Source organism: Miniopterus natalensis, chromosome 1 (assembly GCF_054644295.1).
Source record: "Miniopterus natalensis isolate mMinNat1 chromosome 1, mMinNat1.hap1, whole genome shotgun sequence".
NCBI classification, from domain to species: Eukaryota; Metazoa; Chordata; class Mammalia; order Chiroptera; family Miniopteridae; genus Miniopterus; species Miniopterus natalensis.
Window position 1 is genome coordinate 157,380,028 of NC_142081.1, and position 22,354 is coordinate 157,402,381.

Below are 22,354 nucleotides of genomic sequence, written 5' to 3' on the forward strand. Positions count from 1 at the left end.
AAACAAACCCATGATCTGCGCTAAGCCTAACAGTTACCATTTATTACTAAGAAAAACCCAGAACACCACACCTAAAGGAAAATTAACACCATTAGCATTAGGCCCTGAACAATTACCATTTAGGGCTCTGTCATCCAGTAAAATGGTCTGTGCTGTTGAAAAGTGGGTGGCAATGTCATGACCTAGCACAGGAGGACAAGAGGAAGCTTGTCGCCCAGTGAAAAGCAACATAAGCAAGAAAGCTTTTCTGCTCATGGCAGATTATCTAATGCTCTGCATTGATTTTTCTTGCTGGCCTGACAGGCATCAAGTCAGAGGAGTTAAAAGCTAGAGTGGTTGTCTTTTCATTTTGTTGATGGTTTCCTTCGCTGTGTAAAAACTTTATAGTTTGATGTAGTCCCATTTGTTTGTTTATTATTTTGTTTCCCTTGCCCCAGGAGAAATATCAGAAAAAAAATTGCTACGAAAAATGTCTGAGATTTTACTGCCTATGTTTTCTTTTTGGATTTTTATGGTTCTGAGTCCTAAGTCTTTAATCCATTTTGAGATTATTCTTGTGTGTGGTGTAAGAAGGTGGTCTAATTTCATTTTTTTGCACGTAACCTATCCAATTTTCCTAACACCATTTATTGATTAGACTATCGTTACCCCATTGTAGGTTCGTGCCTCCTTTGTCAAATATTAATTGGCCATAAAGGTGCAGGTTTGTTTCTGGGCTCTCTATCTGTTCCATTGATCTATATGTTTGTTTTATTCCAGTACCATGCTATTTTGATTATTATGGCTTTGTAGTATAGTTTGATATCAGGTAGCATAATTCCTCCAACTTGGTTCTTCTATCTCAAGATTTCTGTGTCTATTTGGGGTCATTTGCAGTTCCTATAAATTTTTGGAATATTTGTTCTAGTTCTGTGAAATACGCCATTGGTCTCTTGATAGGAATTGTGTTGAATCTACAGATTGCTTTGGATAGTATGGACATTTTAATGATGTTAATTCTTCCTATACACGAACTCGGTATATGCTTCCACTTTATTTATATATTCTTCAATTTCTTTCTTCAGTGTCTTACAATTTTATGAGTACAAGTTCTTTACGTCCTTGGTTAAATTTATTCCTAGGTATTTTTTTAATGAAATTGTAAATGGGATTGTTTTCTTAGTTTCCTTTTCTGATATTTCATTATTGGTGCACAAAAATGCAACTGATAAATGGATATTTATTTTGTATCCTGCTACTTTACTGCATTCATTGATCAATTTTAGTATTTTTTGGTGGAATCTTTACAGTTCTCTCTATATAGTATCATGTCCTCTGCAAATAATGACAGTTTTACTTTCTCCTTTCCAACGTGAATGCTTTTCATTTCTTCTTCTTGTCTGATTGCTGTGCCTACAACTTCCAGCACTATGTTGAGTAAGAATGGTGAAAGCAGACGTCCCAGTTTTGTTCCTGATCTTAAGGGAAATGCTTGTAGCTTTTGCCCGTTGAGAATGATGTTGGCTGTGGGTTTGCTATATATGGCCTTTATTGTGTTGAGGTATGTTCCCTCTATTCCCACTGAATGGCATAACACATTCACCAATGATATATTTGATAAGGGGTGAAAATCCAAAATTTATAAAGAACTTATACAACTCAACACCAATAAAAACAAACAATCCAATTAAAAAATGGGCAAAGGACCTGAATAGACATTTTTCCGAAGAGAATATACAGATGGTTAATAGACATATGAAAAGATGCTCAACGTCACTAATCATCAGAGAGATGCAAATTAAAAGCACAATAAGATATCACCTCACATCTGTCAGAATGGCTCCATCAACAAATCAACAAACAACAAGTGGTGGTGAGGGTGCGGGGAAAGGGAGCCTGGTGCACTGCTGGTGGGAATGCAGATTGGCGCAGCCACTGTGGAAAACAGTGTGGAGGTTCCTCAAAAGATTAAAAGTAGAACTGCCGCCCGGCCGGGTGTGGCTCAGCGGGTGCGCGTCAACCTAGGATCCAGGCGATCGGGGTTCGATTCCCGGTCAGGGCACATGCCCGGGTTGTGGGCTCGATCAATGACTCTCTCAGCATTGATGTTTCTGTCTCTCTCTCTCCCTCTCCTTTCCTCTCTCTGAAATCAATAAAGATATATTTAAAAAAAAAAAAAAAAAGTGGAACTGCCTTATGACCCAGCAATTCCATTTATGGGAATATATCTGAAGAAACCCAAGACACTGGTTCAAAAGACTACACGCACCCCTATGTTCATTGCAGCATTATTTACAATAGCCCAGGTTTGTAAACAGCCCAGGTGCCCGTCAGTAGATAAGTGAATTAAAAAGCTGGGGGACATTCACACAACGGAACTCTACTCAGCCGTACAAAGGAAGGAAATCTTAACTTTTGTGACAGTATGGAGGGACCTGGAAAGTATTATGCTCAGTGAAATAAGCCAGTCAGAGAAAGACAAGTATCATATGACTTCACTTACACTGTATGTGGAATCCAATGAACAAAATAAACTATCAAACAAAGTAGAAACAGACATACAGACACAGAAAACAGACTGACAGCTGTTAGAGCGGAGAGCGTTGGGGGAGGGCTGGGTAAAAAAGATAAAGGGATTAAGCAAAAAAGAAAAAACAACTCATAGACACAGATAATGGTGTGGTGATTACCAGAGAGAAATGGGGGCTGGGGAGGTAGAAGAGGGTTAAGGGGGTAAAAGGAGACTTGACTTGGGGTGGGGAACACACAATACAATATATAGATGATGTGTTATAGACTGTACACCTGACACCTATGTAATTTTATTAACCAATGTCACCCTAATAAATTCAATAGAAATTTAAAAAATGAGTAGAGTGACAATGTTTGGGTTTTGTGTTGTAAAGATACTTTTTAAATCTTTAACAAGCTAACCCTCACTCCTATCTGCAAAAAATAAATGAAAAAAAGAAAGGAAGAAACATGAAAGAGAGAGAGAGAGAGAGAGAGAGAGAGAGAGAGAGAGAGAGAGAGAGAGAGAGAGAGAAAGAAAGAAAGAAAGAAAGAAAGAAAGAAAGAAAGAAAGAAAGAAAGAAAGAAAGAAAGAAAGAAAGAAAGAAAGAAAGAAAGAAAAAAAAAAAGTGGGTGAATGTGTCTCATGATTGCCTGCTGGGAACAGTCCCTGCTTTTAAGGAGCCCCCAGGCCAGTGGAGACTGAGGCAAGAGACAATGAAAAGACAACAGGAGAGTGTTCAGGAGTAAATTTACACATGGGGGTCCATGGCACACAAAGAAAGGGTGGAGCCCAGGTCGGGCTTCCATTCAGGTCATTTCCCGTCATTCTCTTGACAGCCCTAAAGGCACTATGATCGCTGCAGGAAGTAGGAGCACTGGCCCTGGGTTCAGTTCCACCAGCGTGGGGCATGAATATGAACTGGAAACCACTCTCTGAAGGCTCACGGGCTCACACGGGATACTACTGTCAACACCTGTCTGAAAATGGTCATCACGCATGACCCAGTTTACAGTTACCTTCTCATCTGTGTGTCTTGTGTTCCAGGGTGAACTGTGGGACTCTGCTCTCTACTGCTCTGTAACCCACACAAGTGCTGAGTGCCAGTCTTGGGCATGGAGAACTTGCCACGCGCTGTTACATGCCGATCTCCTTAGTAACTGACAAACGGAGTGAAATACCACCCCGGGGGTGGGATGGCCTCTTTACGGGCAGTGGTTAAGGCCGAGACTTAGGAGAAATCCTGTCTCCGGTTCTTTTGAGTCAATGAGCAGGTAGGACAGCTGCCTACCCAGGAGTGTGGTGCGGTGGCGGCCACAAGGCCTTTCTGGCCTTGCTCAGCATTCCTCAGGCCCACACCAAAGCCTGATTCCAGGTACCAGAGCAGGAGAAGACAAAAACGGAAACATGTTCTGAGATGAGCTACTTAAAGGGTGGTTTAAGGGACTGAAAAATCAGCCTGGTGGAAAAAAGATGAAAGGAGCCAAGATCGCTTCTGAAGGCTAAAAGTTGACTTTACAAGGATCTTGAGGGACATTACGCACTGTTATACAGAGGGCAGTGGCCAGCTAAAACTGTACTATGGGAAGTGAGCATGGGGTAGGGTATAAAACCAGAAGATTCGGCTTGGATAGAATGGACCCGGGTTTTAACTCTGGCTCCATCACCTCCTCTCTGCGTGATGTTAAATTATTCAACCTTAGTTTCACAATGTGAAGAGCCAGTGAGATCCTTCTGCCCTAGAATGTGCACATTGAAGTGACTCAACAGGATTGGTGCTCACTAGCAAGGATGACCCACAGAAATAATTGCCGAACACTACAATGGGGTCACTGAAATAGGTTTGGGGACTTCTTCCTTTGGGATAAATTCCGGGCTGAATATATATTATTGTAGTCTTCCTGAAAAGTGATATTTTATTTAACATATTTATTTTCTAAGTTTGCAATCCTAATGCCTGTCAATAAAATACAAAAACAATCTTCTGTGTTGATCAGAGTACAACGAAGTTTATGTGTTACTGGAGTCCCACTGGCAAGTGTAATAAATTACAAATGTGTCAGGAAGAAAAGGAGTTAACATGTAATGAAATTTACTATGTGCCAGATACTATGGTAGGTAATTTCACATATTTTATCTAGTTTATTCCTTACAACAATTTTGTAAGGTTAGGTCTTTATATTTTTTATAGGTGAACAAAATGAGGCTCAATAACCTTAAAGCTGAAAGAGCAAGGAAGTGGTGGGGCTGGGATTAAATTTTAGGACTTCTGACTATGCATTCACTTTCCACGTCATCAGAGGGAAATTAGATATCTTTTCATGCAAAAGAATATGAAGCCTTTTCAAGAATAAAGAAAATAACTGAACTTCCTTTTTTATTCTTTTTTAACTTTACTAAGGAAAAAAAAAATCCCACAGATTCTACTATTGGACCACAAATAGGACGATTTAGTGTAGTTTAAAGACTATGGATTTGGAGCCCAAAGTCCTAGAATGTACACTGGTTCCTCCACATACTAGACTTGGTGACTGTTTCTTCCCTAATTCTTAGACTCTTTATCTACAAAACAGAAACAAAGTGAAATTACGGGTTCTGAGCAAATGGGATCATGTTTAACAGATCACTTTGTAAACTCTGAAGTAACATGGAATCTGGAGTAACTGTTATCTTGTTCATGGTTAAAAGTTACCATTTTGTGAATCACAAACCTAAATGCAAAACTTAAAACGATAAAACTTCCAGAAGAAAACGTAGGAGAAACATATCTGGAACTTTGGTTTAGGCAAAGATTTCTTAAATACACCACCAAAAGCATGACCTGTAATAGAAATGTGAATAAATGGGACTACTTCAAAATGAAAAACGCTTGCTCTTTGAAAGACGTTGTTAAAAGAGAAAAAAAAGAACCAATGGATTTGAATAAAATATTTGTAAAACACAAATCTTTGTCCAGAGTCTACAACAATACAATAATAGAGGGGAGGAACAATCCAATTAAAAATGGGAGTTTTCAACAATGCTTTGTCAAAGAAGATATATGGATATCAAGTAAGTCCCTGAAAATATCTGTATCATCAGTCATTCACTACACACCTACTGGAATAACTAAAACAACTCACAAAAAATGGACAGCATCAAATGTTGGTGTGGATGTGGAGCAACTGGAATTCTCACACACTGCTTGTGGTAACGCAGAACAGTTACAATCACTTTGGAAAACAAGCTGGAGGTTTCTTAGAACGTTAAACACTGATAAGATCTAACAACTCCACTCCTAAGTACTTACCCCAGAGAAATGAAAACCTACATTCACACAAAACCCATCTGCAAGTATTATAGCCACTCAGATCATAATTGGTAAAACCTGGAAGCAGCCCAAATGTCATTCAACAGGTGAATGGATAAACAAACGGTGGTACATCCATGCAATGTGAAACTACTCAGCAATAAAAGGAGTGAACCACTCATGTGCAACAACATGGATGGCTCTCAAAGACAGTATTTTAATGGAAAGCAGCCAGACTCAAGGTGTTCCTGTTACAGGATTCCATTTATATGACATTCTGGAAATGGCATAACTTTATGGATAGAAAACAGATCCAGTTCCCAGGACTTGGGATGGGAGAGGTTGACTACAAAGGGGCACGAGAGAACTTTGTAGGGGGTTGGAACTCTTCAACATCTTGATTGGGGTGGTGGGAACAATACTGTCCATTTGTCAAAAACCATAGAACTGTACACCAGAAAGGATGAATTGTAATTTTTGTAAATTAGACCTCAATAAACCTAGCTCTAAAATAAGATATCATTTTCGACATATGCATATATTTCTTTTCTCTCTTAAAGGCTACACACAACAAAAAAAGTGGTTAAAATGGTTTTCTCTAGGGAGTGGAACTAGAGGATTGGGAGGGAGTAGAAGGAAGACTTAATTTTCACAGTATACCTTTTTTGTCATTTGATTTTTTACTAAATAAATGAATCAATTATTTAAAATAAATAAAAATATTAAAGATCGCTCTGCTGGGTTGCCTGTTCCTTTCTTAGTGCCTTTTCATTCACTGTAAGAGTTTAAGCACAGGGTCTATTGTCAGTCACCAGGGATGCTGATTAGGGTCCTTCTGCGTGAGGTGGAAGGCTTGCCTAATCTTCTCCACCCAACTCTAGAGTCTGACAATTCTAAATTTCATCAATTCTTCCTAAGAAGCAACTGTCCTTTCCTGTTCATCCTCATGTTTCTTAGGTCTTCAGTGGCGACTGACGTTTGGTTCATATACTTGTCCCTTCATTCCTGCACATCCTCTGCGGGACGGCCAGTATGAGTTTCCTCAGACAAAAATCACACCACTCCTCTGCTTATAAGCATCTGTTGCTCCCCTCTGCTTATGAATTCCTTAAGCTAGAACATAAGACCTCTTAGTACTTGACTCCAACCTGTCTTTCCATTTCATTTCCTTCTATTCACCTCCTGCCGGGCACAAAGCAAAAGTAAGCACCTCACAGTTTTCCAAATATGCGTCTTTCAACATTTTATACCTTACTACTGTATCTCTTCATTTGACAAAGCTTTATTTTATTATCCATTAGGTAAACTACTATCACACCTGAAGACTCAGCTTAAATATCAACTCCTTTGTGAAATCTTCTATGATTCTTCCACGCAAAGCTACCGTTCAGTCCCATCTGCTCCAAGAATACTGGATTTATAGCACTGTTAGGTGATTTATCATAATGTATTTGAATTTTTTAGTTTAAGGGTCATCTGATCTCCCAACTAGACGCTGAACTTCTTGAGGACATGGTGCAACCAAGGCTTATATATTTATTGTGTATCTAATAGAGTACCAGAAACATGAACAATTATTTCTTTCCTACATTTTCATGTAAAAGTGTGTGCATGCACGTGCTTGTACACACGCAGACATATACACACATACACACATATGCACTCACACTCACACATACTCATCCACATTTCTTGAATGAAATGTGAATGAGTTCCAATGTTATACACATGGAAGTTAAGGAAAAAAGAGATCTATAGTGTGAGCCACCAGCTGGCAGCCCCAATCTCTTACCGTCCTGGAATGTGTCATTAATTGCAATAACAGCCTGGAAGGGCTTGGTCAGTTCGGCCCCTTGTGCTGAGCTGAGGAAAACCACAAATGTCTCCAGCCCTTCAATTGCTGGATACTGAGTGTCATCCAAGATCGTCAAGGTGCAATACTAGGAGAAAAATCAGGATGTTAACGAGATTTACTGTGGTGATTGTTTTGAAATGGAAGCAAATATTGAATCATGTTGTACACCTGAAACTAGTATAATGTTATATATCAATTATATCTCAAGCAAACCTTACAGAATGCGGAACACATAACACCCATCTGTTTTGGGAGATTAGGACACAGGCAACAACTTGCCTTTCCTTGGTGGTCTTAAGTAAAGTTTTGTTTTGTTTTTATCCATAAAATTATACTCTTTTAATTACATACCCTTAGGTGTTTTGTTTCTAGATATTTAGATCAAACAAGTGTGGTTTCTATCCTAAATCCGTGTGCTGGATATCAGATGCGGAAAATGTCAGTTGGAGAGTTTGTAGACGATCCCTGTAAGTTTGTTCTCTTGTTTTTATGTTTGTGTTGTTGAAGAAAGGGAAGATAGTAATATTGCAAGGGGAGAGTAGTGTCCTTCAGAGAGTTTGGAGAGCAGACTAGATGCAACATTAACAGACTCATGCAGCCTTTCACCAGTGTGTGCTCACCTGCTCAGTGACACCCGGCCCGAATTCCACCTTCCTAGAGCTGGGAACGTAGTCAACCCCAGGAGTGGCGGAAGCTGGGTCTGAGGGGCGGGTAGCACACCAGACAGATGTGAAGGTTGAAAGGTCGGTGCCATGGCGGATGACTGGGATCTTCACTGTGCCTGAAGCAAGATTCACAGAGAATTCCAAGGTCAACCTTGAGCCAGAAAATCAGCGGGGCTTTCAGAACTCTGCTCCACCTTGACAGCAGCAGTGATCCTGCTGGCCTGCCTGCTCCACTCTGAGATGCTCTGTGCTCCCTCTGAGGAAGACTGAGAGTATCGTCACCCTTCTTTTACTGACTCTGAGACAAAGAGCAGACCTGGAGGGGGATCTCATGCAGGCAGTGCTGGAGAGATAGCCCTTAGGGGCAAGTGGACCTGTGGCTTCACAAAGGAGACTGTTCACAGAAGAACAATGAATTTAAGGGGAGGGAAGATCCAGTGAAAAACATCTTGAGCCTATTTCAGGAGAAGCTCAGACTAGCACCTCAGGGATGAGCTAGAAAATAGTCAATTAAGGAAGAACCAGCTATGGGACTCTATGGGGCCTGAAGCTGAATGTTCCTAATTAAATGTTCCTAACTGGTTTGATTTCCCCATTTTATCTGAGTGGTGCACACATCATTACTTAAACCATATGTGCTTATTGCTTATCTTAGGAATGAAACTCATCTTCTGGTCCACTGTGAGATCACACTTCGAAGGGTCCTAATGATATACATGTAGATTTGTAGCTGTTTTCACAATGGAAGTCAGAGCAAAGCTACAAGAACACTCATCATTCACATTCTTCTAGTCAGTGTGTTGTGGAATGACAGGCAGTCATGGCTGTGCAGTGCTGTGTGGGAAAGGAAGCGGCACAGTACAAAGGTCTGGGTTCTAATCCCAGCTCAGGCATATTAACTGCTTGATCTTTGATGATTTATTTAACCTCTCTGAGTCTCCATTTGCTCTCCTCTCTAATGTTATCTTCTCTATAGAAGATTAAGTGAGAATGCATGAAATGCACATTGCACAGTACCTGCCATTCCATCAGTACTAAAAAAAAAAAATCAGTTCCCACTGTCCCTCGGAATATCACCTTCCAAGAGGTGAAAGGCTTTGGTCCAGTGGCTCTGATCAGTAGGTACTCCTCATGGCTGCTGCCCCTTCTGGCAATAAGTCTGTGAGCAGCATGTGGGGGACCCTTGTGCCGCCAGGAGAGGGAAGGAGCCTGGGTAGAAGAGCCTGCCCACTGACTGCTTTGGGCTGGTATATGAATGAGGAAGTTCCATTTGGGAAGACACCGACATTTTAGAATGTGTTTGTTTTAGCAGCTAGAAGTATACTAAATCACTTGCCTCCTTTCTCAATAGATCACATTCCCCTCCTTTGCAAGCCAAATGCTTAGCACCAGGCCTTCCCTCTGGACCTCAGAGGTGAGCCAGTGAAGCTGTAAGCTGGATCCCTCCCTGCCATCAGTAACCACAGCAAGAAAGGTGACGAAAACTCCCTGCTCTTCATGAACTCCCAGGCGTGGCTGTAAAGCCTCACATTGTATGATTTCTCGGACCAACAGTGGAGTCACTGAGGAACGGCATTCTCAGTGTCTCAAGAACATTCTCAAACCTGAAGGAAATCATTCAAAGGGATCAAGACAGGGTGATGGGGCCCCAGGGGCGCTTTCCATTACCTGCGTCCTCGCTGACGGTGAAAGCTGTGTTGCCTAGGGACACAGTGGAGGCATCATTGGGACCACTGATGAGCACCTTGGCCAATGACACCCTTCCGATGCAGGCGTTGGCAGAAGCATCCACCAGGGCAATCTCAAACTCTTCTTCCTCTTCATACTCACTGTCATCGATGAGCATGACGTCACAGGTTGACATGGTGACACCAGGCCCGAATATCACACGGCTGTCAGCAGACATCCCTCTAGATTTAAAATCGGAGCCTGATTCTAGAGCATAGAGGCTACTTCCCATAGCTGACTTGGGGATGGTGTAGCAAATCACAGAAACAACGCTGCTCGAATCCCCTGAAAGACAGAACAGCAAGAAAACGAAGCACTGGAATGAGTATTCTCAAATTCTAAAATCTCTGGTAAGTTAGTGAGCTTGGTTCCCTCCGACATAGTGCAGCACTATTTGTGTTCAAATTCCGACGTGAAACCTCCCACACTGCAGTCTCTTTTGAGCTTATGAAATAAACAACTTGAGGATTTAATATCCCCCAGATACTTCACCAAACAACTTAAAATGGATTTCCTATTCTGCAAATTTTGTGCTCTGTTAATTCACAAGACTCACTGGCCACCATCTAAGACCACAGAGGGTGGAACGATAAGAGACATATTTGGTACTTTAAGGAGCAAAGTAATTGTGTCCTGAAGGTAGTGCTATGAGCACAGTTCACTACTTTTCCAAATAAAATTCAGCACTTTAAGTTCCAGGGAAAAACAAGCTTATTTAAAAAAAGAAAGACAAAACAAAATAAAACCCGCCTTTCTGTACAAATGACCTTACTTATTAGTGCTGCCACTGCCCTGACTGACAGCCTGTTCTGGGCCCCGCTTGCTGGCCCAGAGCCGTCAGTGGGGCTTGCTTGCTTTCCAAGTGGCCACTCCGAGGGTCTGCATTACCCACAGTGTTCGTTACACTAACAGCCAGCAGATTCAATAAAAAACCTGACATCATCACTTACAGTCCTTGTGTGGCTTTGAATGAAGATTTAATTCCCCTGTGTTTTAAAGTCTCAATATTGCACAATCATAAATCCATACGATCTTTGGTTTGATTTTCAGCCCCTTAAGAACTGAGCTTTAGTTCTTACACAGTTTATTTCTCATCTGAGTTCTACACATGACATTCAGGTCAGGAAATCGTTAAACACATTTTCTGTCTTTCAAGAACTAAGATATGAACCCAGTTCTTACAAACTGTAACTTTCCTCCTTGACCAAGGCTACTAAATATTGTATGGATTGGGTGATTGATTAAGAATCCCGAGTATATGAATATTTGCAAGGCCACATATAAAGTCTTCTAGTCCCTTCAAAGAATAAACGGTGTGTTAACAACCTGAACTAACAAGAGAAGCCTTCTGATAGTACTCACTTGGTAGGATCTTTATCAGGGCTGTGCTGGGGATTTAAATGAGTTAATATATGAAAAGTACTGATACACATGAGTTAATATGGCACATGAGCACTTGGCACATAAGAAGGACTCAGTAAACGTTAGCTATTACATAGCTCCTTGTCACCTTTGGCGCCAACAGACCTTTTCTTTCAATGGGTGCAAATAGGAAACCAGCACTCTCGTTGACCCGGTAGGTCTTCTTATCAAACTCTAATGTGGGTTCGTCCTCAGTGTCATTGATAATGACCTTCGCCTGGGTGAAGTCCCCTAGGAGGGCATATGCTGGCATGCTGAGCTCCACGGAGAAACTCTCCACGTTCTCGAACACATCATCATCATTGATGACAATGGTGCAGGATTTGGTGTCCTCACGCTCATCAAACTGTACCTGTCACAAAGGAAACAATGAGGGGTTAAGCTGTGCCTGCTCTGCTCCCCCAGAACATTATGGGAAAAGAGGGCCCATGTCCAGTGAGCACTGAATGAAGCAGCGGGTTCTTCTAGCCCCAACTTCTGCTGTATCGCTGGGAACACTTGGCTACCTCTTCCCACTCTTCATCTGCAACTGGAATGATTCACTGTATAGGGACATAGAGGGCGAAGACATCCCCTGCCATCTGGTGACTGTAGTAAAACGTAGGTAACTATTCATATCCTGTTTTATTAACTCTCTTGGGATAGCAAGAGTCATTTGATTACTTATTCCCCCTTCTATTCGTGGTGAGTTTAACTGGAAAGATCTTTGAACTTGGAGTTTGAAGTTCTAGGCTGAAGTCTTAGTTTTGTCAGTTCCAAGCTGGGTCTGGCTTTGAAACTTGACAAACATCAGCTGGTTCCTCACCAGCCAAATAATAATAATAATACTATTTCACATACTTATTCGGAGGACTAAGGGAGACCATGTATAATGAAAGCGCTAAGTTATTTTAAAGCACTGAACAAATGCAAGATGTTATCCTGTTACCATCATCATATTATTGTCCAATCAAGACTGACACAAAATCTCAGCGTGCTGAACAACGCAGTTTGAATTCGGGAAAGGTTACCTTGCGACTAAGCCAGGTTGCATTTAACTTTATATTTGACTAGGTCCTTTGCCAATAAAATCTAAAATGTGAATACATTTAGCCTGGTACAAAAGAGAAATTATTTTATATGCATATAATTGTGAACTCACAAGGCTATATTGTGGTTTTACTGTGTCTAAAAATAAAAGAGGGAGATAAAACCTTCAGATGGAAACAGGGCTATGGGTTTGTTCAAAATTGAGAGGGCAGGAAATGGGCCTGGAATGCACTTTGTGTGAACTGAGACAAGTGAAATATGTGTACAAATAGTCATAAACCTCTGAAAAACACGTAATTTTCATCAACAGAAAATGACTATTGCTATCTAATCAGCTAATCAAATTTTTACGAAGCTCCCCATTTCAAATCACTCCCAACTAAATGAAGCACTCCACAAATCTCTAACATCTAGAACACACTCCCTTTTATCTTTCTTTGTAAAATGGGAGGACAAGTCTCTTTTTACCATTTTGTTAAAAGACTTCTTAGCTTATCTATTCTTTTCTAATCCCCCGTTTAAATTTGACGTAAGAAGCCTTAGCTTAGTCCAGCTGACAGGACTCAGAGAGAGCCCACTCCTCTTAATGATTTCTGTTGTTTCATGTTGCCACAAGAATAATGAAATTACTTTGAGAAAAACATTTAATAAATACCTAATAAGTGCCAGCCATTATGCCATACACAAAAGATGACAAATACAGGGCATTCTGCCATAAAGAAGTGCCGTCCCCTCCTTCCTCTTTTGCTTCCATTCTCTCCCCTCTCTCTCTCTCTCCTACCCTGGCACTAATCACCACCACTGTACAGAGAGATTACACATTTCTCTCTCTCCCCCAGGACACCTCTCTGTGCTCCCTACCAACGAACACAGCTGCCGACTGATGCCTCTAAGGCAACTCACACTCAACATGTTCAAAGCAAAGTCAAGATCACCCCCTCACCAAACCTGCTCCTCTCTGTGTCCCCTCCTAGCAACGGGCATCAGCACCCACTGTCCCTTCTGCCCCACTGTCTAATCCACTGCTAAGTCCTAGCAGTCGATGGCTTACTCATCTGTTGAATCCGTCCACAGCTCTCCACCTTCACTATACAACTGCAGCTCACGCTCCCATCCTCTCTCACCCACCCCCTCCAAGAGCTTCCCGACTGGTCTCCCCACACTCTCTCTCCCCTCCCTTCAGGTAGAGAAGGTGGAGAGAAAAAGTTAGCATTCCAAAGGCTGGGTGTAGAGCTCGATGCCTTGGGGACATTCTTTTGGTCATGAAGCAAAATGTAAACACTGAGAAGCTAGACAACCACTTAAGCTCTGGGAGTTAGAATGCCCGTGGTGTTTAGGCAGGCCGTGAAGAACAAAGTGCTGGGAACAGAACACAGGCAAATTACTCGAGGAAGGATGCCAACGGAAAGGGAGGTGGGATAAAAAGAAGTGGCAAGGTGCCACAGTATCCCACGACCTGGCCACAGCCCTTGCAATTCAGCTCAGGAGTCAGAGGCCCCCTCCGCCACCTACCTGGCCAGCATACTCCACGTAGTCCTGCTGCCCAGGCTGGGAGCTGACCCTGGAGCTGGAGCTGGCGGTGCCTTGCTCCGTGTGACACAGGACGATGGCGTATTGGTTCAGGTTCCCAGTCCTCTGCACTGTGACGCTGACAGATCCCGCCTTCTCACTGACATTGTAGCTACAAAGACACAAAAAGGTAGTCTCTGAAATTGTGCCCCTGGGCTGTGAAGAATCTGCACGGTCAATGCTGGTCTCTCCCGGCTGGCTTGTGGTGGCAGGCATTTCAGAGAGGACGGAGTCTGATTGCTTTAAGAAGCTGGGCTGTAAGTTGAGGAAACATGTCCTCCTGGGACAGTCACAGCACCAAGTGACTGAGGAAGCTGTGGGTGCAGAATGGTACTTGCCTCGTTTTCAGAGAGAGTGGAAAGACACTCAAGGATGGGCAGGCAGCACAAAGGAGCTACGAGCTTCACGTTGCACACACGGAGAAGGACAAACACTCCTCCCTGCGGTGGTAGAGGCATGGGAGTGGGTCAGCGGGTTCTTAGGAAAAGGCTCTTGGAAAGCAGTGACTTAGCTCAGGCAGGGGCTGAGTACATCAGATCTCCGGGAGTGTGCAGGGCGCAGAGAGGAGTCAGGGCAGTGCCAGAGGTGAGCAAATGAGAACTGGGCCTAGGTAACAAAGGTGTTTAGATTAATGGGGCTTTATGACAATGGGGGAGTTGACCGGATGCTATGGTCTTGAATGTTAGTGTCCCCCAAATTCATGCACTGAAACCCTAACCCCAATGTGATTATATTAGGAAGTGAGGCCTTTGGGAGGTGATCAGGTCCTAAGGGTAGAGCCCTCATAAATGGGATCAGGGCCCCTATAAAAGAGACCCCAGAGGGGGCTCTCATCCTTCTGTCAAATACGTTATAGTGAAAAGACAATAGAAAACCGGAAAGCAAGCTGTTAGCAGACACTGAGTCTGCTAGCACCCTGATCTTGGACTTCCCAGCCTCCAGAACTGTGGGAAATAAATTCCTGTTGTTTATAAGCCACCCACTCTATGGTATTCTGTTATAGCAGCCCAAAGGGACTAAGACACAGAGCTAACTGAGTTTGGTGCTAGCAATCTGTATTGCTTTTGTAAAATAAGAGGCAATCTATCCATGTGCTATTAATTCACAATAAGTATTTAGTGGATGGCGCCTCAGCTGGGCTTTGTTTTCATCATTGAAGATGGGCATTTGCTGAAGCTGTGTCTTGTTGCTGTGAGGGTGGCAGGCATAGTGCCTCAGCGGGTTAGTCCCTGCTAGCTTTGGGGGTCCTCTATACTCTTTAGTCTGTTAAACACTAGTGGGGTTCCAGAATACATGATTAGTTTTATTCAGTTAATTTTAAAGCAGATTAAAAAGAGAGGTAAATAACAGCAAAACATTACACTTATAAAAGTTATTCTAATTTTCCACTAATTCTCCAGTGTGTGTAAGAGTGGACTAGCCTACATCTGGGGCATATGAAATCAACTTTGTTTGTACATTTTCCCTTTTCCTCTCCAAGTTCCAATTTTCATATGACTTATCATGAAATTGATTTCTTAGAATAGGGAGCTCTGAAATGTAGATTTAAAGAATTCTTCCCCCCCCAAAAATTATAATCCTAGTTATAATTTAACGTATAAAATCAGCACTGTGCTTGCCCACCTTTATGAGTTGGTGCCTCTCTGTTTGCCTCTCAACTCCCCAACAGACTATGAAGGCACCTTAAGGAGCTTAGTGCAGGCTATGAATTTGTCCCTAAAGATGTATGATCCTGTGAACACCAAAGGAGCTAGAGGGAAAAGATGATCTTGAGAACACAGAGAATGTAGATGGAAGGCAAAGATGTTCTTGGGGCCACTGATGATTTGCAGACCTTGAAAGTGCATTTTCCCCTATCAGTTCTACTGGATTGTCTTCCGAAACTGGAAGACAAAAGCAAAAATACTTATAGGAGAGGCAGTAAAGCACATGGTTAAGGCCACTGGGCTCACATCCTGGTTTTACTGCTCATTAGCTATGTGACTTTGGGCAAGTTACTTACCCTGTTTCTGCCTCGATTGCTTGGCTGTTGCAGGGGCAACAACAGTACTCATCTCACAATCACAAGGATCAAACCAGGTGATGTAGGTCAAGTACCTAGTTCAGTGCCTGCTACATACAGTATTTAAGAAATACTTGGTACAATTTTTATTTTTATTATTGTTATCACCACCACCATCATCAGATGAGCACAGCTGACCCACAGGGGGCTTCGTCCCGAATCCTCTACTTGCCTGACTCATTTCTCAGGAATGAGCACACAATGACACCTGTACCTGGTATGTTTAAAGCTGATGAGGGACCACTGGATATGGAAGACATTGTCTCTGACCACGTTGGGTTTGCCGTCTTTCACCAGAAACTGAAAACTATCCATCATCTCATGGATCTTCTCCTCATGTAGCACATAACAAATCAACCCCAAGTTCACATCCTCTGTGAGAAAAAAGACACAGTGAATTAACCGGGGGTTGTAAAAACAGCCTCATAGGTGCCCACGCTGACACACGCAGTCTATTCTTCTAATGGGTCACAGACAGAACTTGTGTTCCCAAGAACAAAAAGGGACAATAGTCTTAAAAATAATGTTTCTGCCAGATGTCAAAATAAGAGCCTGTAGCTCTGTGTGACAAAAGGTTGTCTTTATGTACAGGAAATACCCTATGCTGTTGTAAAATGAGACTTCCAGGATCTTAGCTAAAAATTACTTTAATAAATGCCTATGGAATGTTAGAGGCAAATCCTAGAGCTGACGGAGAGTCTTCGACCCCACCTTCTGTGGATATTTGATCAGATCCACACTACTTCTTTCTAAATAATGTTCCTTAGATGTTATGTGCTACTAATAAAAACTAAGGTTGGATTAAAACAGCCCCCACACAAAGCACAGGTAAAATGGGACAGGAGAGCACACAAGACTGAAGACAGTGAGAAAAAGGAAATACAGTGCATGAATTGTAACAGGCAGTTTCCCAGTGGCCGCTCCCAATCAGGTCCATCCTCAGAAGTCTAGAAGACTCCAAAAAGCTTCAGAGGAACTTAAATACAAAATGGTCTGCTTCATGTGCTTCAAAGCAGGAAAACATTTTTATTGAGGAATCTACTCACATTGATTTTAATTTCTTTACTGAAGACTTAAAAAAAAATCCATAACCCTTAGAGAACAAAAAATAAACCAAACCACACAGGATCATGGATCTCTCATATAGCCTGTTGGCCGTTTTTGTGTGTGTGTTTTTTTTTTTAAAGGAAACCAAGCAGTGTTAAGAGATCCTTTCCAGAAAACCTGGCCAAAACCTAAAGCAATTTGGGAGCTGAGGAAGCATGGTAAAGATGAATTTGGGGGTGGGGGGTGGGGCAGGCATAATTCAGAGTAACAGGAAATAAAAATCAGAGAAGTAAAATTCCAAAGTTGAATAGTTAGACACTAAAAGATGTGTTTGCAAATAGGTTACTTAGAGGTAAGAAGCTCGCTGTGATTGTGATAAGATCAGAGAGGTAGGGAGTGGTGTTAGAACAGATTCCTCCCGTTCCCCAGTTCCCCGCGGCCCCACCCTGCGTGAAAGTCGCAGCAGCTCTGCCGGGCTGCAGCTTGTTCTCCACGCGGCCGTGCCTGGGGCCCGTGGTGATCTCGTAGACGAGCTGCGGGTCCCCCGTGTCTGGGTCCATGGTCAGCAGTTCCTTCTTGGTGATCAAGTTGGTTGCCTGGAATAGAAACCCATTACATTTAATTCCTGACATGGGACTAAGGCGAGAACAAGGCCCCATGACTCAGATTTAATTCAGCTCAGCAATGACTGACTGAGGGCATGACTGCGTGGAGAGCTCCGTCGGTCCCGAGGAGGCTGCGGCGGTAGACACCAGCCAGCCTCTGCCCTCGCCGTGTTCACGCTTTACTGGGAAGGGAAGGCTTAAAGCAGGGTAGCTGTGGCAAGGGCTGCATCGGGAAACACACACAAGAGAGCTGCACACTTTGTGCGAGTGGGAGAGAGAATTCCATCCGAACTGGGAAGGAGGGATTTGAGACGGTGGAATTTGAACTTGGCCTTTCAAGAAGGTTGGAACCTTGAAAGAATGATAAAATACAGGAAAGACGGCCATTTGTACCTTCCAGGAGTCAAATGCAATGCTTGCAATTGATTAAGATAAATATGATACCCCAGTTTTGCCCAAATATACTGCCTATATTTTAACTCACTCAACAAATTTTTAAGGAGAGCAAAGGTTTGAGAGGAAAAAAGGGGTGGCCAATAGTATTAAATGTTACTAGCTTTAGTAAAGGAAGGACACGTAAGTGGTCTTTGGACTTGGGGAAATAGAGGTCGCTGGTGACTTTGACAAGAGTCCCTGAGGTAGGGTAGGGGCGAAAAGTAGAAAACCAATTGAGGAATGTTGAGAAGAGAATGAGATAGTTCTGAATATGAGAAAATAAAATAGGGCAAAAGGAATCTGTACTAATTTTGTTTGATATATTTAAAAAATTCCGATCAGTTTAGTGGAACGCTCTAGCACAACAGCTACACATACAGGCTCAGCGTTTTATTGTGCTTCACAGATGTTGTGTGTTCTAAAAATTGAACGCAAGACCCTCCTCCATCAACAAAAAAGATTATGACTCTCTTTACTGTGACACTCGCTTTATTGCAGTAGTCAGGAACCGAACCCGCAACATCTCTGAGGTGTGCCTGTACAACCAACTAATCAGCTTCGTGGAGATGAGAAAATCCACCTCTTACAGGGAAAACCACACACAAAAGAAAGAAACCAGCTCCCAAACTGGACTGAAGAACTGCGTGTGTTTGGGTGGCGATAGGGGTTTGATGCTATTTAATGTTATCAGGTGAGAATTATGGCATGTCTTAAAATGACCAAATTGGGCTTTAGGAGAGGGAGAGAGAAATGTTTAAAGTACTCCTCTGAGGACACTCCCATGCAAAAATACTTCCCTTCCATTAATGGCATATTCCAGATATTTCTAAAATCCATCCTTTCCTTCTTCTAGTTAACAAACTTTCAGCTGAGCACCTAGCTGCCCAGCTAGAGACTCTGTTTCCAGATCCCATGCAACAGGATGGGCCCATATGACTAATTTCTTGCTAAAATAATATGAGTCAAGAGATGCGTTTAATTTCTGGATCACTTGCTTAAAATACATCCCTTGCACTCTACTGTTCTGTTTTCTTCTTCCCATGGGCCGGAATACTGATGACTAGCTGGAGGGATTTAGGTAACTACGGTCAACAGCGACAAGCCAGCGACGGCAGAAGAGTGAAAAGAAGGAATCTGCACCTCTGAGCCACCACGCGGGCCCTAGACGCCCTCCCTAGATGCGAGGGAAAAAATAACTGCCATTTTGTTTGATCCACTCTACTTTGGGGGTCACTGTACAAGAACATGTTCAGCTATACGCCGTCCGAGTGAAACTCGTGAAGCTCCCCAGCCGTGGGAACATCAGCCGGCTCAGGGAGGAACAGACGTGCCTGAGCCGGGGCGCCAGTCACGAAGGGTCACGGAAAGGCTCTGCCCGAGCCGCTTCGCGCGGACGCGGCCGACGGAGGGCCTTACCTTGCCATCCACACGCTCCAGCCACTGCAGCCCCAGGTTGGTAACAATTCTAGGGGTGCTGTCATCTACCGGGAGGATGTCCACTCGGAACTGCTGAGGTGCTGCTGTCACAATCTGGGGGGGAAGCCAAAAAACTCATTCACAGACACTGAACCGTGTCAGGTCCAGACGCCCTGAGAGCAGCTGACACCTCACAGTGGGCAGCTGAGCCAGCTTCCGCCACTTAGGACCACTTGGCAGGAGGCTTTCGGGGGGACCACTGACTGAAAAAGGGAGCGCATGAGAGGGCAAGGGCGGGACAAGTGGCCCGGCTGGGCTTTCACCTGCTGCGGGAGTTGAGGACGCACCTCTGCACTCTTTAGTGAGGTCGGTGTCACCCTGAGGTGAAACAATAAACAAAACGTTTGCCTTTCAATAACTCTTGTTAAAATTTTCCCGAGAGGCAGAGGGAAACCGTCATTAAAATGTTATGTTGTCGAAGTCTCCAGGTGGAACGCTGCCGGATGGAAAAAGAGGTGTCATGGGAAGAGGCCGTTTTGTTTTTTTGAGAGAGAAAACTGTTCATATGGGGAAAAGAGGCAGAAGAAATTAAGAATAAAATATTTATGGAAATAGTGAAAAGAAATTTTGGTTTCTACTTTCATTCTCACACAGACAGATCCACACACATCCACACAACACATGTGCGGTGGGTGCAACCCAGCCCCCCACTGTTCCCGGGGCTCAGGCAGCGGACCCGCAGGGCAGCAGACGCTGGCTTTCCAACCTCCTAAGTAATTTCCATTTTTAAAATAACACAGTCCCTCTGGAGACCTGCTGTGACCTTTTGCATTTACCAGAGAGGTAGCCCTCTTGCTGATTTATCCTGAAATCTTTTTTCTCTTCTGAAAGTCACACCAACTGGGGAGCGGCTACAATGTGGGGGAGAGAAAATAAAAGCGAGGAGCTTCCCAGGGGTGATGCTGTGCAAACACCGAAATGGCAGGGAAGTCCCGAGAGCTATCCCAGCGACCCTGCCGCCCGCTGCGAACGACCTTCCCACAGGCTGGCTGTCTCCAGGGACGCAGGCAGCTCTTTCTTCCGCAAAGGAATCATTCCCGTTCATCGTGAAGGTGTGAAGGGCACTGTGCAGGCCAGAGGGCCTGACCCTTCCTAGCCCTGGCAGTATGGTAGGTGTGGCCCTGTGGCTCACTAAACGGCTTCTGCGGAGTCACAAACAGATGCCTGCGATGCAGGAGTGTCCGCGCCTACCTCTGACCAGAGTTGCAGCCATTCCCAGGAGGGTGTGGGGCTGCAGGAGACCTGGCTAGGGGACGAAGGAACGAGTGAAAATAGCAGGGATGGGAGTGGAGGGGCTGTCAATGTTTCTTCCAGGCGCCTGGATATTAGAAGGTAACAGTTCTCTTAAGGAAGTAAAGCTTGATGGCAGCATGACCTCAAGACAAGAGTCTTTAGCTGTTGGTCCTAGAATGAGGACGCTGATGATGACTGCAGCCACAGCTGATTGGATGTTCCTGTGCACGGGACTGGGCTAAGTGCCTTATGTGCATCACGAAGGGACGTATCATCCCCATTTTACAGACAGGGAAGCTGAGGCTTAGCAAGGTTAAATGACTTACAAAGTCACTCAGCCAGTAAGTGACAGAGCTGGAATTTAAATTTGTGTCTTTTTTTTTCATAGCTAATATATGTATATATATTTTAAATTTATTTTTATTGATGAAAGTATTACAAATGTCCCCCTTTTCCCCCCGTTGATCTAGTCCATCCTGCATCCCTGTCCCCAGGCCTTCGCCACAGTTGTCAGTGTCCACGGGATATGTATATATGCGTATAAGTTCTTATGTTGATCTCTCCACACCTACCCACCCGCCCCTACTTTCCCTCTGAGATCCCTCAGTCTGTTCCCTGCTTCTATGTCTCTGGATCTATTTTGTTCACCAGTTCATTTTGTTCATTAAATTCCACATGTGAGTAAGATTATGTGACACTTGTCTTTCTCTGACTGGCTTATTTCGCGTAGCATAATAATCTGTAGGTCCCACCATGCTGTCTCATAGGGTAAGGGATCCTTCTTTTTCACAGCTGCATAGTATGACTTTACTGGATAGATCTTCCAGACAAAAAATCAACAAGGAAACAGGGACCCTAATTGACACACTAGATCAGATGGATTTCATTGACATTTACAGAACATTCCACTCCAAAGCTGCAGAATAGGCATTCTCCTCAAGTGCACATGGGACATTCTCAAAGACAGACCACATGTTAGGACCAAAACAAGTCTCTACAAGTTCAAGAAGACTGAAATCAAGCATCTTCTCGGATATTTACACCATGGAATACTCTACAGCTGTAAATCAATGTTTTTTTGGATGCAAAAGTCACACTCTTAACCACTGTTATTCTTCATGAAACTGAGAAACTTTGGCTGACTGAGGGGACATATAAAAGAGAAAGACAATCTAGAACCGTATATTACTGAAAAAACAGATGAAAGAAAAATGAAAGGAGTAAGGGTGGATAGAAGGAAAGGAGAAATAATAGCAGAATAATAACAATAACTATCAACTTCTATGGAAAGTGCTCATGATTTGCCAACAGTGCTAAGTACTTTATGTGGATTACCTCTCTGATCCCTAGTCTAATTGAAGCTGGTGATTATTATACCCATTTTACAGATGAAAAGCAGAGGCTTAGCCCTAGCCGGATTGGCTCAGTGGTTAGAGCGTTGGCCTGCA

The 22,354-nt window shown here is 43.2% G+C and overlaps 1 protein-coding gene across 1 annotated transcript in view; it reads right to left on the reverse strand.

Annotated features, from left to right (window-relative positions):
* Positions 1–22,354, reverse strand: part of FRAS1 (Fraser extracellular matrix complex subunit 1) — a 402,680-nt gene that overhangs the window by 38,222 nt on the left and 342,104 nt on the right. The window contains exons 51-58 of the mRNA XM_087826788.1: positions 19,614–19,727; positions 17,603–17,753; positions 16,325–16,484; positions 13,992–14,160; positions 11,556–11,802; positions 9,969–10,313; positions 8,256–8,416; positions 7,573–7,720 (exon numbers count right to left, since the gene is read on the reverse strand). Coding sequence (XP_087682914.1) covers positions 7,573–7,720; positions 8,256–8,416; positions 9,969–10,313; positions 11,556–11,802; positions 13,992–14,160; positions 16,325–16,484; positions 17,603–17,753; positions 19,614–19,727 — 1,495 coding nt within the window. The remainder of the gene's footprint in view (positions 1–7,572; positions 7,721–8,255; positions 8,417–9,968; positions 10,314–11,555; positions 11,803–13,991; positions 14,161–16,324; positions 16,485–17,602; positions 17,754–19,613; positions 19,728–22,354) is intronic.